General features: G+C 35.0%; 5 protein-coding genes across 5 annotated transcripts; all 5 read left to right on the top strand.

Moving 5' to 3' along the window:
• The first annotated feature begins 3200 nt into the window (after window positions 1–3200).
• Window positions 3201–7460, top strand: LOC105639755 (Leucine-rich repeat protein kinase family protein). The gene is made up of 2 exons (XM_012223901.4): window positions 3201–4737; window positions 6637–7460. The coding sequence occupies exons 1-2, from the start codon at window positions 3309–3311 to the stop codon at window positions 7194–7196; spliced, it is 1989 nt and encodes a 662-aa protein (XP_012079291.1). The 5' UTR covers window positions 3201–3308; the 3' UTR covers window positions 7197–7460.
• Window positions 7461–8239: 779 nt separating this feature from the next.
• On the top strand, window positions 8240–10270 carry LOC105639754 (uncharacterized). The gene has a single exon (XM_089719005.1). The coding sequence runs from the start codon at window positions 9209–9211 to the stop codon at window positions 10043–10045; it is 837 nt and encodes a 278-aa protein (XP_089575131.1). The 5' UTR covers window positions 8240–9208; the 3' UTR covers window positions 10046–10270.
• Window positions 10271–10906: 636 nt separating this feature from the next.
• Window positions 10907–12556, top strand: LOC105639753 (uncharacterized). The gene has a single exon (XM_012223898.4). The coding sequence runs from the start codon at window positions 11557–11559 to the stop codon at window positions 12355–12357; it is 801 nt and encodes a 266-aa protein (XP_012079288.1). The 5' UTR covers window positions 10907–11556; the 3' UTR covers window positions 12358–12556.
• A 1527-nt stretch (window positions 12557–14083) lies between these two features.
• Window positions 14084–14908, top strand: LOC105639752 (uncharacterized). Its single transcript, XM_012223897.4, has one exon. It carries the CDS (start codon window positions 14096–14098, stop codon window positions 14906–14908), a length of 813 nt encoding a protein of 270 aa, XP_012079287.1. The 5' UTR covers window positions 14084–14095.
• A 1586-nt stretch (window positions 14909–16494) lies between these two features.
• On the top strand, window positions 16495–17325 carry LOC105639750 (uncharacterized). The gene has a single exon (XM_012223896.4). It carries the CDS (start codon window positions 16507–16509, stop codon window positions 17323–17325), a length of 819 nt encoding a protein of 272 aa, XP_012079286.3. The 5' UTR covers window positions 16495–16506.
• Window positions 17326–17689: the final 364 nt, after the last annotated feature.

Consider the following 17689-nt stretch of genomic DNA (forward strand, 5'->3'; position numbering starts at 1 on the left):
CTATCAAAGTTCTAATTATTTATTCTTTAAAAAAAATCCAATCCAACATTTTCACGCTGGACATCCTACCAACCAAACCCATTTTAAAATTGAAAATCCTCAAATAATTATTTAAGATATATCCCTTTCGTGACAATTATTTCCACACATATGCTAAATGCATAATATTAGTTTAACGAATATTGCTTATTCTCTAATCAAGGAGAATGATGAAATTACACCTAGCAAGTAAAATGATTAGAGTTAAGTTTAACCGGTCGATTAAAATTGGAGGATTAATTTTAATTAGTTCGAAACAAATGACATGAAAAAAATTAATTTATTCAATTTTGTGAGTTGGAGAACTGAAATAGTTAATTTTGATTTTGATTTCAACTATTGGTTAGAAGAAATGTAGAATTTTGTAACCAGAGATCAAAGAAGGGTCCAGAAGTTGAAGTGGGCCAGTTAACATGGATGAAATTGAAGCCCAACCCAAATGTAAATGGGCCTTTTTAACAGGGGTAGGATATGATACAGCTGGCCTATGCAAAAACTCTAGTCATATCAATCAAGAGCTAGACAATCGGTTTTGCCTGAAAAATAACCAACAATGACTACAAAAGATCATTTCCTGTTTGCTTTTTGTCTAGAAGCTCACAAATTTTGATAATAAAGGCTTTTCAATCTAAGCTTTGGGCTTTGTCATTGTCTGGTGGCCCAATCATCATCATAAATTCACCTAAAACATTACTATTTCCACCCATTTGTTTTTTTTTTAATTGAAAATTGAATTAAAATTTTAAATTAATGTTAAAGAAATTAATTTTAATAAATACACAAACTGATTTAATCATATTTCTGATCGCTCCAAGCAAAAAAAAAAAAAAAAAGGAAGAATTATGGAAAAGAATGAAAAGGCAAAGGGGATATTTTAATGTGGTGATATGAAGAGCACATGCTGATGTTATTTAAGTGGAATTAGCTTAAAAAGGAAGGGGCAGATGGGATTTGGCTTTCTTAAAAGGTGACATGATTCTATCTTGAAGCAACCAGCAGCACCCAAGAAATTGCTAAGTGCTAATCCATTACCAAATTCTTCACAGTGGACACTAACAAAAAGTGGTTTCAGAAAGATAGTATTCAACAATTTAATCTACAAAGTCACATTCTCCCTTCTTTGAATCCTTCACTAAAATTTAACCCATTTTCCGCCGCAATAGATGGTTGTTTTGTTGTACCTTTGGGCTCATTTCTCTATGACAATTATCTTTTTTTGGTTTTCAAAAAACATTGTACAAAATATAGAATATTCCATGATTTAATCTTTTACGTATAAATATAAACTTATATAAATCCAACTCTTGGTTTAATATATATATATATACCCAAACTCTTGATTTTACAAAAATTGTCTAATAAATTTAAATATAATTTACTATCACTTACTTCGAAATAAAAGTTATTATATTTTGAATAAAATTTGTCTAAAGGACACTCTCATTTAAAAAATAAATTTTTTAATAATTTAGTCTATGAGTAAAATCTAAAGAGGGTATAATTAAGTCATTTTCTCGCATTTTTCTTTTCGATTTATCTCAAAAGTATTCTTAGTCTAATAGCTATGCTCGCACGGTGTCAAGTCCATACGTGAGAAGCATTTTTAACCGAGATTTTTTTCATTCCCTCACATTTTAGTGAAAAGGTAAGATAAAAGTGCATCAACTTAATAAGGAAACAAATTTAATATATAAATTAGAAATTAAATAGAATGGAAAAGTATGCCCAATTGGTGAGAGAAGCAGACCTTTCACTTGGGTGAAAATAATTTATCTTAAATTGGAAACTCGAAAAGCAGATGATTGTGAAATAAAAAGGCGGTGATTACAGTTAGTTACTGATATCAATTAAATTTAGCCTTGACGTACAATTAAAGCTGTTATCCAATAATTAGTTATAATTAATAGTAAAACATTCGGTTCCAAGGTCGAAATATCCATGCTAATGCCATTCCTCTCCAAGCTTAATTAAGCACCTAAACTCGATAGACTCATTGATGCACGGCCCAATTTACTCACGCGAGCCAAATACTGACATGTGAACCAATGTGCCAGCAATGTGGCTTGACTCAGGAGCGTAAAAAAACTGAGCTTAAATCTGCTAGACTCAAAACTTGTCCTGAATTCAGTTTGAAATATGAGTCTTAAAATTTTAAATTCAAACTTAGCTCATGACAGTTTAAATTTAATTGAGACTTGAGTTTAATTAAAAAATTTTAAATTTAAAATTCGACTAATTTAAAATAATATATATATATATTTGATAAAATTTGATGAAATTTCGTATTGAATATCATTAAGTTGGAATTCGACTTATTTATTAAACGAGAGCACGTTGAAACCCAATTAAAAATCCGATTAAACTGAACTTTTGCGTAACTATTTTTTTTAGTCTACATAAAACTAGTTGCTTAGCTGCGCTAATTTATGCTCCTTGCAGAGAACATTATAGTCAACCACAGGGTACGTACAGTCTGCGCTTATTGGATATCCGAATGCTGTCTCCAATTAATATCATACTGTCTATGCCTTCCATTCCCACGCGCCGAAGTTAATTCCCACCTCAATAAACTTCAATTTTTTTTTTTAATAAAAATGGAATTCATAAGGAGGAGCATTAATCCATTACATAACTTAACTGTCATCCCATGTCATGTCAAGATGAAAGCTTTCCTATAACAACCCTTGTAGATAGGACTATCATACCTACTATTGTAGGTACACTGCCCCTAATTTTTAACGATACTAATATTGCAAGTATTAGATATTTCGTCAAAATTATAAAAAATTTTGTTACCATATGTAAGTAATTGCAAATAGTAAATTAATTAAATTGACGCTTTTAAAATGAGTTTCATTCATTTGAATACTAAATTTATAACTAGAAGGTACATAAAACTGTAAGATATTAATTATAGACTGCTCAAAAATCAGTCTTTTGTTGTTCACAAAATGGGGAAAATAAAAAAGAAATATAAGTATCTATTTATTAATATGAAAAATAAAAAAATGTAAAGAATTACAGAATTTTTCCCTCTTCGAAATAAGCATATATAAACTGAAGTCACGCGCCTAAAAGGGAATCAAATTTCTCCCTTCGTCAGTCGCTATTCCCCACTTCGTCAGTCGCTAATCCCCACTCCCACGTGACTTCCTGATTCCCACTAGAAAGCAAAGCCAGCTGCTCCGCAAAACACCTACACAGCCACCTCAAAAAACACAGACACTACTTCCTCTCTCACTCACTCGTCTTCTTCACTTTCTCATGCAATGCCACTTCTTCTTGTCTTCTTCTTCCTCTCTTTCGCCTCCTGTTTCGCCTTCGCTGCTTCCCAAACAAGCTACCTTCTCCCACCCGACGCCGTTTCGTTGCTTTCTTTCAAGTCCAAAGCCGACTTAGATAACAAGCTTCTTTACACTATTAACGAGCGCTTCGACTACTGTCAATGGCAAGGCGTCAAGTGTGCTCAAGGCCGTGTCGTTCGCTTCGTCCTTCAAGGTTTTGCTCTTCGTGGTACTTTCGCTCCCTACACTCTCTCCCGCCTTGACCAGCTCCGAGACCTCAGTCTACGGAACAACTCGCTCTCTGGTCCTGTTCCTGATCTCTCGTCTCTTTTTAACTTGAAATCTCTGTTTCTAAGCCATAACTCTTTCTCTGGATCTTTCCCTCCTTCCGTTTTGTTGCTGCATAGGCTTGTTGTTCTTGATCTTTCTTTTAATAATCTTACTGGTCCGATTCCGGTTCAGTTGTCTTCTCTTGACCGGCTCAATTCGCTTCAGCTAGAGTGGAACCGGTTTGACGGAACTCTCCCGCCATTGAACCAAACTTTTCTGGTATTTTTCAATGTTTCTGGAAATAATCTTACAGGACCGATTCCGGTAACGCCTACTCTGTCTAAGTTTGATGCGTCTTCGTTTTCTCTTAATCCGGATCTTTGTGGGGAGATTATTAACAAGGCTTGTACTAGGATGCGGTCTCCGTTTTTTGACTCGCCGTCATCGTCAAATGCCACCTCTCCAACGGCGCCGCTAACCCAGAGCGCGCAGGCGGAAAATGGAGGTGTTGTAGTTTTGTCTCCGCGATCGTCGCAGGAGCACAAGAGAACCACTGCTATTTTAGGTTTCACTGCTGGTGTTTCTGTGTTGATTTTGTCTATTTTGTGCCTCTTTTTTGTTTTAATTAAGAAACAGAGCAAACAAACAAAGTCGGAAAGGAAACAGCCGCCAGCAACAGCATCTGCTGTTGAAACTGCAAAGTCTATTCATACAAATTCGACAGGAGAAGCTCAAGCTATCAGGGAATATAGCGAAGTAGTAGTACATTCAATGCCGAAAGAAATTCAGATTCCACAAATGAGAAGAGCAGAGAAGAGTGGGAGTTTAGTGTTTTGTGGAGGGGAAACACAGCTGTACACATTAGAGCAGTTAATGAGGGCATCGGCGGAGTTGCTGGGTAGAGGTACAATAGGGACTACATACAAGGCTGTACTCGATAATCAGCTAATAGTGACGGTAAAGAGGCTTGATGCAAGTAAGACTGCCATTAGCAGTAGTGATGCTTTTGAAACACATATGGAGGCCGTCGGTGTGCTGCGCCATCCGAATTTGGTGCCGATTAGGGCTTATTTTCAGGCCAAGGGAGAGAGACTCGTTATATACGATTATCAACCCAACGGCAGCCTCTTCAATCTCATTCACGGTGAATACTTCAAAAACCCATTATTATTTTTTGTGAACTTTTGGCTTACCTCTTGATTAGGACTATGTCTCCTTTAATCTTTATTCATGAAATTTTTGTGAAGTTAGCAATATTATCTACTAATACACGGTGAACATTAAATGACGCGGGTAGGATTACTGGATTTTAGAGTTATCATGTGAGGTTTACATACGTGAATTGTTCATTCTTTCTGATGGGTACAATACATTACATAGCAATGGATATACTTGCTATTTTCAATTAAGGAATAAGGATTGATTGGAATTTGGAACTGTATCCTTCATTCCATTCAATTTCATGAACCACATATATATTGGGTTCATATCACGTGTCTCATGGACCCACAGAAATTACCTGGTAGGACCCTTCTTGGCATGTCATGTTTTCGATGTGTTATTTTCAAGTAGTTTGTGTGGATCTGTGGTGCTCTTTCTTTGTTTAGTCCTGCAAAACTATTGCAACTTTTTTAGACTTTGGAATTTACTGCTTCTGTTAACCATGCCGACAATTGCGGCTTTATTTTTCAAGATGAATAGAGTACTACAATCACGGTGTTGACTATGTCAAAATGGTGAAACTCTGAAACTGTAAGCTTTTTTTGTCCTGGTGTACCAGGTCTTTTTTTAAGGGAGTCCTAGATTATGCTTATGGATAAATCTTGAAACAGTGAGTTGAGTTTTGCTGCAGAGCCACTTACATTTACTTGATGCAAATGGTACTCTGAGAACTTGACATCAAAATGTTATCTTCGCTGCTGTAGGATCAACTTATTCTTGGTGGTTTTGTGTCTTTCTTTGTGCTTATTTATGTGTTTAATTATTTGCCTATTGAAGTTAGTCTTGAGTAAAATGTGTCTTTTACAACTACAATGGTAAAGATTAACAAGCAAATATGTGGTCTGAGAATAGTAGATTATTTTGCTTAACTAGTTGAGTTACTTATGCTGCTAATCTGGAAATATAAGTATGCCCGGACAGAAGGATTATTCAAGTGATATGAGTATTGGGGTTTGAATGGTGTAAAATAATTGGATTCTTGCATTCATCAAATCCAGGGACTGATAGAATTAGGTCATTGATATTCCATCAGAGCCGTTTAGGTTCCATGGCAAGTTGATAATGTAATAAAGTATGTCATGTGGGAGTTATCCTAATAAGAAAAGCCATATGACATGCAACTGGTAATGAATAATCTTGTTGATTTAGTACAGTTAGGATTGCTACTAAATCATGCTGGAAGGGCATATTTCATGACCTTAGCTCTTTCATGTGCCAATGACCCATGATATCATCTTTTGAGGAAACATTTTTCATATTAGGTGGCTATACTGTGACTTTTAGACTAGATCCCTAGGATAGATCATGCTTCGCAGTAATATTGCTATCCAGGATCAATTTCTGAAAGTTCCTCCATTTATTGATTGATATATTTGATTATTCTGATAAAAGAAAGAGTTAGATAAACCCTGTGATAAGTTTTTCTTTATCTACTTCACTGTGCCTGTTGTTTCATGATCTCTCCATTTTGTAAGACTTCTTGAGAACGTTTACCCAGTTATTCTGCTGCCCTTTGTATCTATTAAGATTGCATTGCAAAAACTTCTGTTGCTGATGGCTGTATAGGAAAAGATTGATAAGCAACAGAGATTATAAAATGACTTTATTGGTGGTATTTTTTTTTTTTTCTGGATTCGTTTTTGAAAATGGTGCCATGCATGATCTGATTATTGTTTATTGCATAGTCTTCCATAATGAACATCTAATACCATAAATAGATGCGTTCTAATTAAACAAATGGTTCTTCATGCTTTACATTACTAGCAAATGGCATCGAAATTGTTATCCATTTGTGGCTCACAACTGAGAAAAATGTGACCAGGTTCAAGATCTAGCCAAGCAAAGCCTCTTCACTGGACGTCATGCTTAAAGATAGCTGAAGATTTGGCCCAAGGTCTTGCCTATATCCACCAACCATCGAAGCTAGTTCACGGAAACCTGAAATCTTCCAATGTTCTTCTTGGAGCTGATTTTGAGGCCTGCATCACAGACTATTGCCTTGCCTCCCTTGCAGATACGTCTTCTACTGAAGATCCTGATTCCATAGCATGTAAAGCACCTGAGACTCGCAAGTCAAGCCATCGAGCCACTGCCAAATCTGATGTGTATGCATTTGGTGTCCTATTACTTGAGCTTCTGACTGGTAAACATCCTTCACACCATCCATTCCTGGCCCCTGCTGATATGTTGGACTGGGTTAAAGCAGTGAGGGAAGGTGACGGTGCAGAAGATAACCAACTAGGAATGCTCACTGAAGTTGCCAGTGTTTGTAGCTTGACATCTCCAGAACAGAGACCTGCAATGTGGCAAGTGTTGAAAATGATACATGAAATAAAGGAAAGTGTCATAGTAGAGGACAATGCAGCTGCCGGATATTCATAGTTCTTTTGTCTACATTACACGATGATGCATATAGCAACTCACAAACTCGGCCAATCCAGACCATAGCTTTCAAGTTGTGTGCCTGTCTGGACAGGAATCTCAATCATGAACCACGCGAGCTGCAGTATAAAGTTCATATGATTTCGTGGGAGTTGACGCAAGGGACTACGGGAACACCAATTGGATGTCACATTTATATGGCAGATTGATGTATCATGATATTTGTAAGGATTCTACTATTCTTTTATGTGTGATTATTTTGAATCCTGCTTCTTCCTTAGTTACCCTGCTGATTCTTCCTATAAGGGGTTTCATTCTTTAAAGCAGAATTTGCAACTTGCAAGCACTTTAATTCCCATGAAGTTCATCTTTTGCTCCAGAATAGACACATACATGGGATGACGATGAAAGATACTGTGAAGATGTTGCTCCTTTGCTGTCCTAATGTCTGTAATTAATCTTTATTTTTTTGAAATAATGTTTAATCCACCACAAGAGAAAATATTTTGGCATCAATCATTTGAATCATGCATTAATAATATCTTATAAATATTTTTACAACCAACAGCTGCTAAAGATGGAAGTTTTCATTTCTTAATAATTAGAGTTTGATTCTACTGGCTAATACTCTAATAATATACCAAGTCAATATAAAGAAATCATTCAAGCGATTGAAACTGGCATAAGAATATCCATGTCTGTTTATTGGAAAAAAAAAAAAAAGGAAGGAAAACTACTAACTATCTTTAGTTTTAAAAAATGAACTTAAGTTTTATTTTGCTTAATCATAAAATTATTTGCAATTTCATTCTAAATTTTAATTAGAAACTTAATATTTTCATCCAGCATTTTTTCCTAAAACAAGTAGCTAATATGCTTATCTCGTGTGATAATAGTAGTACTACAAAGGGAATGAATTTCTAGACCGACAACTACTTCAAAATTTTATTGAAAAATGATAATAGGAGTACTTTACAATTTTACGATTCTTTTTATCAAGAATAATTTGATTGGTCCTTGTAAAAAAGTGATAATACAAGTTGGACACGCCGAAAGCACATTTTACTGGGAGTTAATTGGAACGCCTGAAACTATAAGTAAGCCCATAACAAAGTGAGCCCCAAATGTTATTTTTGTTTGTAACTTGTTATCTGTGCCCGCTTACTTGTTTTTTCCGGGTCACTAGACATGCACCAATCAAAAGCCCACAGTAAAATTCTGATAGAAAGCAATTTAAGCATTTGATAAAATGCTTGAAAGAAAGGTGGTGATAAATATGCGCCACGAGTCCCTAAGCTTTGGCGGGAGATGCTGCAGACAGCAGCCGCATATTACGCGCTGAGATCTTCTTCTCTCTTCTATCAGGTAAGAATTTCAAATTGAAAGTAGTTTTGGCCAAATGCCGAAGCTAACACTGCCGTGCAAAGCCGTAGCACGTAGAGCACTAATTTGCTGGTTCTTGTCGCGTCTACTTATATATATATATATATATATTGTTGAAGATGCCACTTGCTGAAGTCAGTAGCATGTTGCATTCATCTTGAATTGATACCTATGATATGTCAATTATTGCCCAACTTGGTTCTTGGCTGTCCGGTGAGTGTGGCTGCATTCTGCTCGTGGATGAATATATTATAATTCTTTTATGTTCATTATTGCTCACGATGCTTATAATAACCTAATAATAGCACTGCAATTTGATTCTGATCTTTCTGTCTCGGTGCTGCGGTGAAAAAGGCATTGAATGTGACTATTATTTGATTTTAAATCCATGAGGGTTTTGTTTAGCAGCAAAACGCCTAATTTTTTCAGCAAGACAATGAGGAGACATTGGCGGCTCTGTCTCAAGAGTTGGAACGTGACAGCTAATATGGATCCATATTGCAAAAGAAAAGGATTGTTATGTGTATTGAGCTTCCTACCATATATAAGATATAGAATGGGTTGTCTTAAACACCAAGACCAATTGCACATTCATATTCTCGGTAGGCTTTCTTCTGCAAGAAATTAAAATGGCTTCTTTTCATCTCCGTTCCAACAGCTTGCCCTCTACATCTCATCCCCTCAGCATAAGAATTGAGGAGCAACTGCACAAGTTGAAGACTTCATATTCCTCATCAATAGCCCTGAAATTGGCTTGTCTTAAAGAGTTATACGAGTGCGTTGGTGATTTTCTTCAACTGCATCACACACAACAGGCTCTCTCTCATGAGCACCAAAAACAATATGTGGAGGAAGCACTGAATGAATCTTTGGGGCTGTTGGATATCTGCAGCGCCACAAGAGATTTTTTGTTGCAAATGAGAGAATGTGTGCAAGGACTTGAATCATCTATTCGAAGAACAAGAGGAGGAGAATCTTGTTTGAATGAAGTTGATGCATACATGGTATCTAGAAAAAAATTGACTAAAGTAATTTGCAAGTATCTAAGAAATCTGAAGAGAAATGAGAAGAATTGCAGAAAAACAACTTTGGCTGATTACTCTGATACAGTAATTACAATGCTAAAAGGTGCTGAGGAGATTAGTCTAGCTGTGTTTGAGTCCATCTTATATTTCACCATGCAGTCTAAGGCAAAATCAAAGCCCTCTGGATGGTCCATTGTCACAAAATTATTGCAACCCAAGCATGTATCTTGTAAAGAGGAAGTTGAAGCCAATGAAATGGAGATGATTGATGCTGAATTGCTTCTCTTGAAGTCAAGCAAAGACATCAATCAGGTACAAAATGTCTTGAAAGGATTGGAGGCTATGGAGTCAAGTCTTCAGGAAGCAGGGGAAGAGTTAGAGTGTGTCTATAGAAAATTGGTGAAAACCAGAGTTTCTCTTCTCAACATTTTAAATCATTAGTGTTGTTGCTTCAAACAACCCCTAGCAAAATTTTGTATCAATCAATTTTGTCCATTATTGTATATATCATACAAATAGAAGTAATTCCAAGTTAATACTGATACACTTCTGAAAACATTTTCCTTAAGGTTGCTGTGTATCTTCTCTCTCAATTTGTATCTTCTCTCTTTGTGCTTTTTGTTCTTCACTGCAAGGGAATTCAAAATGTTGCGTTTTTTCAATTTATAGAGCTGGTGTTTCATTTTATATTTGATCCTAGCAAGCACTATGGAATGAGGATGTACTGAGATCTCTGCGCATGTAAAAGGCATGTATATAATATTTATCAGTCCTTTCAACCAAATTTTCTAGAGATTCTGGAGCATATATATCAACATATATGCTATATTTGCATTTTATTTTGCAACCATAAGTTTCTTTTCACCAATCTTTAAGCTATTTGTATTTGTTACTGTATGACATAGAGCAACCGATTGGAGGTACCTGCTTCCTGAATGGTTACTTATTCTTTTTGAAATATATATTGACTTAGTGAAGTCCCCATTGAAGAGAATTTTTGAGCAGTATTATCATTTTCTGTATCTTTATCTTGCAACTGTATGACTTTTACTTGGGGTCATAATTTATTTTAACATTTCCTTGAACACCAATAGAAGTTCTTAATATAATGCTTTTGGTATATTATTGAGTATAGACTTCTGTTTGACCAAAATTAAATAATTGCAAATAGACTCACCCCTTATATGAATTTTAGTTTATTGCTTATTCAAATATGACCTTCTCATCTTTTTCTCGTTGTTTGGTTCATATAAAGAAATCAGTTAAGCTTGATTTGCAGCTGTGCAGGTGGATCATGCTTTGCATTTGGTCAACCAGATTCATGTAAAGAAATCAGCTAAATGTAAATGGAAGTATCTAATTTATATACAATGAAGGCTGTCGGGATTCTACTTGCTCCCTGACACCAGGCATCCCAATGAGAGTTGTCAGACAGTCTCCTTATTAATTGGTATGCAGAATTAGAGAGAGAATAAGAACAATTACATGCATGTTCTTATCTGTGAAGCAAATGCAGCTTCATCCCCTTGTGGATATATTTTATTGGAGTTGGTTCGGATTCTGGACATGAAAACTAAGCAGGAAACAACTCTATCAGGTACCAATATTAAATGATTTCTTATTTTCATTATCTTAATTGAATAATTTGATGGATGGACACAAGCTCAATGCTATATAATTTGATGCTGATTTTTTGCCTTGGAAATGGAATCTTTTGGCACATAATTTGTATGACAATATATATACATCATGAATTTATTTAATCAGAATGCTTCATCACAACACAACATGACAGCCAATTTAGATCAAGATCAAGAAGCTGAGATGTCTAAGTTCTATTATTGGTCTTCTATATATAAGACGTTCAATGTGATGGCCTAGACAATAACCAAGGTCTAAGACGTTCTGTAAATATCTTCTTGATAGCCTTTCTTGTGCAGAATAAATTAAAAATGGCTACTTGTCATCTTCGTTCAATCAGTTTACCATCAAGATCTCATCCTCTAACAGTAAGCATCGAGGAGCAACTGTACAGGTTGAAGGCATCACAATCCTCATCAATAGGGCAGAAACTAAATGGCCTAAAAAATTTGTTCGAGTGTGTTGATGATTTGCTTCAATTGCCAACCACCCAACAAAATCTAAACAAGTCTGGAGAGAATGCATTAAATGGATTGGATATGTGTGACGCCACAAGAGACTTTTTCTCACAGTTGAAGGAATGTGTGCAGGCACTTGAATTATCTCTCCGGAGAAGAAAAGGCGGAGACATTTGCTTGATAAGCGAAGTTGATGCATATATGTTATCTAGAAAGAAGTTGAACAAACTGATTTGCAAGTCTCTGAGAAATTTGAAGAGAAAGGAGAGGAATTGTTCACCAGCAGCATTGGACAGTAACTCGAACACGATTAGCATGCTAAGAGATGTCGAGGAAATTAGCGTTTCGGCGTTCAAATCCATCTTATCTTTCATTTCTGAGCCAAAGGCAAAATCAAAGTCCTCTATAATCTCAAAATTATTGCAATCCAAGCGCGATTCATGTGAAGTTGAAGTCAATGAAGTAGAGAACATTGATACTGAGTTGCTTGTCCTAAAATCAAGCAAAGACATCAAACATTTGCAAGTTCAAAACGTTCTGAAAGGATTGGAGTCATTGGAGTCGAGCATTAAAGAAGCAGAGGAGGAACTTGAGTGCATATATAGGCAATTGGTGAAAACCAGAGTATCCCTTCTCAATATTCTGAATAATTAGTGTTCTTTCCATGAACTCCCTCACAATTTTGTAACATACAATTTTGATCCAATTGTACATATATATACACAAAATGAAAACCAATACCAATATACTCAAATTGAGTGCATTTCCATCAATTTGCACCAATTTATCTTGATCTTGGATAATCTTGATTGCTTGCTTGTGTATCTATCCCTGATTCATGTTTTGAATGAGTCTCAAGTGGAGTTCTTTTGGTGATCTAACTCGGATTAGTTTAACCCTTTTTTTTTTTTTTGTTTTTCTTTTTTCAAAAATAGACCGGCACTTATTAAAAATAAATAATCTTTTTTCCAAATAAGTGTGTTTCTCACCAGTTAAATTGCAGTAATCGATTCATTCTAAATTTGCATGATTTTAAATTTAAATTTTTAGTAGTAACCAAGAAAATAGAAGCTATTTCATCTTCATAAAAAAAAACTTATTGTCCTCTCCACTTTTCTGTTGAATTGTCCTCACGAAGGTTAAATGCTATTTTATTTATTCATCCTTTCGCACTATTTTATTTGATTATTATTTATTTTTTAAATATCCCAAAATATTTATAAGGCGTTTACATTTAAACAATTACTTTTCGCATAATAATTTTTATGATTGTTTTTTAAACGAGGAACTTTTATTAATATCTTAATGACTATTTGTATTTGCTTCCGCATAACATGGTGCAATGGATTAGAGGTAATTGTTCCCTGAATGTTTGCTTATTCTTTTTGGAAGAGATGTTGACTTAGTGAAGCGCCCATCAATGGACATTCTTGAGCAATGTTATCATTTCTGAATTTTTCTCTTGCAACTGCATGACTATTGTTTTTATTGATCACAATTTATTTGAACAATTCTTCAAACACCAATAAAAGTTCTTGATATAATGCCCTAGATCGATGTATCAGTATTATAGTCTATTCTTCTGCTTGACTCAAATTTAAGTAATTACAAATAGACTTGCCCCACATGAATTTTAGTTTTTTTTTTTTTTTTGGTTCAAATATGGCTTTCTCATCTTTCTCTCATTGTTTGGTTCATATAAAGAAATCAGCTAAGGTGGATTTGCAGCTGGATAGATGGATCCTGCTTTGCACTTGGTATACTAGATCCATGTAAAGAAATCAGCTAAACACGCATGGAAGTGTTATATAAAATAAAGGTTGTCATGTTTCTACTTGCTCCTTGACACCAGGCATCCCAATGAGAGTTGTCGAACAGTCTCCTTATCAATTTGAATGCAGAATTAGAGAAAATGGAACAATTATGTGCATGTTCTTGTCCGTGCAGCAAATGCAGCTTCATCTCCCGCATGGATGTATATATTTTATAGGAGTCCATTAAGGATTCTGCACATGCAAACTAAGCAGTAAACAACTCTATCGGGTACCGATATTAAATGATTACTTATTTTCATTATCTTAATGGAATAATTTGATGGATGTACTCAAGCTCAATGCTATATAATATAGATGCTGATTTTTTTGTCTTGGAATCTTTCGGCACATAATTTGTTTGACAATATATATACATCGTGAATTTCTTTAATCAGAATGCTTCATCACAACACAACATGACAGCCAATTTGGATCAAGATCAAGAAGCTGAGATGTCCAAGTTCTATTTTTGGCCTTCTAGATATAAGATGTTCAAAGATGGCTGAGACAATAGCCAAGGTCTAGGACGTTCTGTAAATATCTTCTTGATAACCTTTCTTCTCCAGAGTAAAAAAGAAATGGCTGCTTGTCATCTCCGTTCAGTCAGTTTACCAACCGGATCTCATCCTCTAACTGCAAGTATTGAGGAGCAACTGTACAAGTTGAAGGCATCACATTCCTCATCAATAGGGCAGAAACTAAATGGCCTAAAAAATTTGTTCGAGTGTGTTGATGATTTGCTTCAACTGCCAACCACCCAACAAAATCTAAACATGTCTGGAGAGAACGCATTAAATGGATCTATAGAGCTATTGGATATGTGCGACACCACAAGAGACTTCCTTTCACAGATGAAGGAATGTGTGCAGGGACTCGAATTATCTCTCCGGAGAAGAAAAGGCGGAGACTTTTGCTTGACAAGCGAAGTTGATGCATATATGGTATCTAGAAAGAAGTTGAACAAACTGATTTGCAAGTCTCTGAGAAACTTGAAGAGAAAGGAGAGGAATTGTTCACCAGCAGCATTGAACAGTAACTCGAACACGATTACCATGCTAAGAGATGTCGAGGAAATTAGCGTTTCGGCTTTCAAATTCATCTTATCTTTCATTTCTGTGCCAAGGGCAAAATCAAAGTCCTCTATCATCTCAAAATTATTGCAATCCAAGCGCGTTTCATGTGAAGTTGAAGCCAGTGAAATAGAGAACATTGATGCTGAGTTGCTTGTCCTAAAATCAAGCAAAGACATCAAACATTTGCAAATTCAAAATGTTTTGAAAGGATTGGAGTCGTTGGAATCAAGCATCAAAGAAGCAGAGGAGGAACTTGAGTGCATATATAGGCAGTTGGTGAAAACCAGAGTATCCCTTCTCAATATTCTGAATAATTAGTTGTGCTGCATCTGGCAACTACCAAACACAATTTTGTAGCATAGAATTTATTCCAAATTGTAAAATACATATATGTACAGATAGAGAATGAAAGTTAATACTAATATACTCTGTTGATAGCATTTCTCTCAACTTCCTCATTCTCCCCTCTCAATATTTCTTAGTTTTGGAATTTTATATTATATTTCATTGCATGGGAGTTCAAAGTGTGTTTATATTGTTTCTATTTTAATCCAAGTCAGTGGAAGTAATCAGAAGTGAACTTTCTCTGTTGAAAATATATTCTGCTGCTTGGCGCTGGATTGTTCAACAATGATATGGAAACATTAATATCTGAACATCAAAAGAAAGCAAGTTGGGGTGGAAAGAATTTTGTTTCGACAGAAAAGATAATTTTTAAATTTGCAATTTTTGGTCCGATTATGTTTAACTGTATAAGAAACGAACAATTGGAATATTGAAATTTATGTTAAATTTGATTTGTAGCCAAATACATTAATTCTTACTGCAAGTTCTGAAAAAACAAGGAAATAAAAAATTGCAGTTAGAACATGGAGTCCAGTTCAAATTTAGCTACTGTATATTGCATTTTATTCACTGATGACGTTGTTTTCTGAAATTGGGAAATTGTTGCATAGAAAACAGTTTCAAATTACAATATGAAGTATGCATATTACATATATCTGAGAAATTTGAATTTGAAGAAAAATGAAAAGAATTCTCTTATGTATCATATAGCAGTCAACACTAATATCCTTTCGATCAAAACACTTGCTTAAGTTTGCTATTTCATAACAGTTCTCAAGCTGCTATGGAGGGACTCAAATCAATGTTAGTTTAATTACTGATTTTGTCTCTATTGCCCAAAATTTAGGGGGCAACTATTTGAATATAGAGAAACTTTCGAATTCCAGAATTGAAAGGTTTTATTTTTCTTTGCATAGAATATTAACCATAGACCCCTCATTGACTCGAATTAGATTAGTGCAAGAGTTTTAGTTTATTCAAAATGTCTCCTATCTTTCGGTCATTGTACATATGGATCATATAATAAATTATGAGCAACCATGTAGGTGGATCATGCTCTACGTTTAATAAACAAGAATGCGTTATTACTTTAATTATAATGCATTGCATGCATGGACAGCATCTCATTCATGTATAATCAAGACTGTCAAGATTCTACTTGCTCCATCACACCATGGATCTTGATGAGAGTTGTTCATTATCAAGGCTTTCTTTATCATTTGGTGTACCAATTAATGTTAAATTATTACATATTTTGATTATCTTAATAGAATTATTAGATGCCATGCATGGACTCAACCTCAATGAATGTTACATAATTTGATTCTGATTTTTGTGTCTAGAAATTGTCTAATCATATTGCTTAATCACAGCAGAACATGAATGAGACAATTGCTGAGATTGCCGCAAAACTCAGAACATGACAGCCAATTTAGATCGAGATCAAGAAGATGATACTTTTTTAAGTTTTGTTGCTCTTTTCTATATAATTAAGGGGTTCAATGCATTGGCTTCAACAACAAGCAAGACTACTCTACATTCACACACAAAAAAAAAAAAAAAAAATCAAAATGGCTGCTTGTCATCTCCGTTCAATCAGCTTGCCATCCACATCTCATCCCCTCAATCTCAGTATTGAGGAGCAATTGTACAAATTGAAGGCATCACAGTCCCAATCAATAGGGAAAAAATTGAGCGGTCTAAAAAATCTGTTGGAGTGTGTGGATGATTCAGTTCAACTGCAAAGTGCTAAGCAGACTCTTTCTCATGAGAGGCAAAGCTTGTGTGCAGAAAATGCATTGAATGGATCTCTGGAGCTATTGGATTTGTGTGACACCACAAGAGGTTTTTTCTCACAGATGAAAGAATATTTGCAAGAACTCGAATTATCTCTCCGTAGAAGAAAAGGGACAAGTGAAGTTGATGCATACATGGTGTCAAGAAAGCAATTGAACAAATTGATTAAAAAGTGTCTAAGAAATTTGAATAGAAAAGAGAGGAATTGCTCAACAGAAGCATTGTACAATAACTCCAACGTGATCAGCATGCTAAGAGGTGTTGAGGAAATGAGCTTTGCAGTGTTAAAGTCCATTTTATCTTTCATTTCTCAGCCAAAGGCAAAAACAAAGTCCTCTGTCATCTCAAGGCTAATGCAATCCAAGCGTGTGTCATGTGAAGTGGAAGTTGAAGACAATGAAGTTGGGAATATTGATTCTGAATTGCTTATCCTAAAGTCAAGCAAAGATATCAATTGTTTACAACTTCAAAATGTTCTTAAAGGATTGGAATCATTGGAATCAACCATTCAGGAAGCAGAGGAGGAACTTGACTGCATCTATAGGCAACTGGTCAAAATCAGAGTTTCCCTTCTCAATATTATGAATCATTAGGCTAGTTCTTTACTAAAACAATTTTGTAACATACAATTTTGACCCGAATTGTTTATAAATATATATATGTCATACACAGAGAATTAATGAAAGTTTTTCTCTCAATTTGCTTATTCTCTCCTCTCAATTTATCTATCTTCTTCTCATACTTATATTATATTTCACGTGGATGTAAATGGCATCACATAGGATATAATTTTCCAAAACTGTAATCAGATTATGTTTAATAAAATCTCATGCTTTTGTTGTACAAGCTAATTTGTAAATATCAATTGGATAAAAAGCATTTTACTTTATATTACAGTTCTGGATTTTGAACTTTGCTAACAAAAACTACCTTTTTGAGAAATCCAAAGATGTTTGC

The sequence above is a fragment of the Jatropha curcas genome, chromosome 3 (assembly GCF_041381405.1).
Source record: "Jatropha curcas cultivar XTBG-Jc1 chromosome 3, XTBG_Jcur_1.0, whole genome shotgun sequence".
NCBI lineage: Eukaryota > Viridiplantae > Streptophyta > Magnoliopsida > Malpighiales > Euphorbiaceae > Jatropha > Jatropha curcas.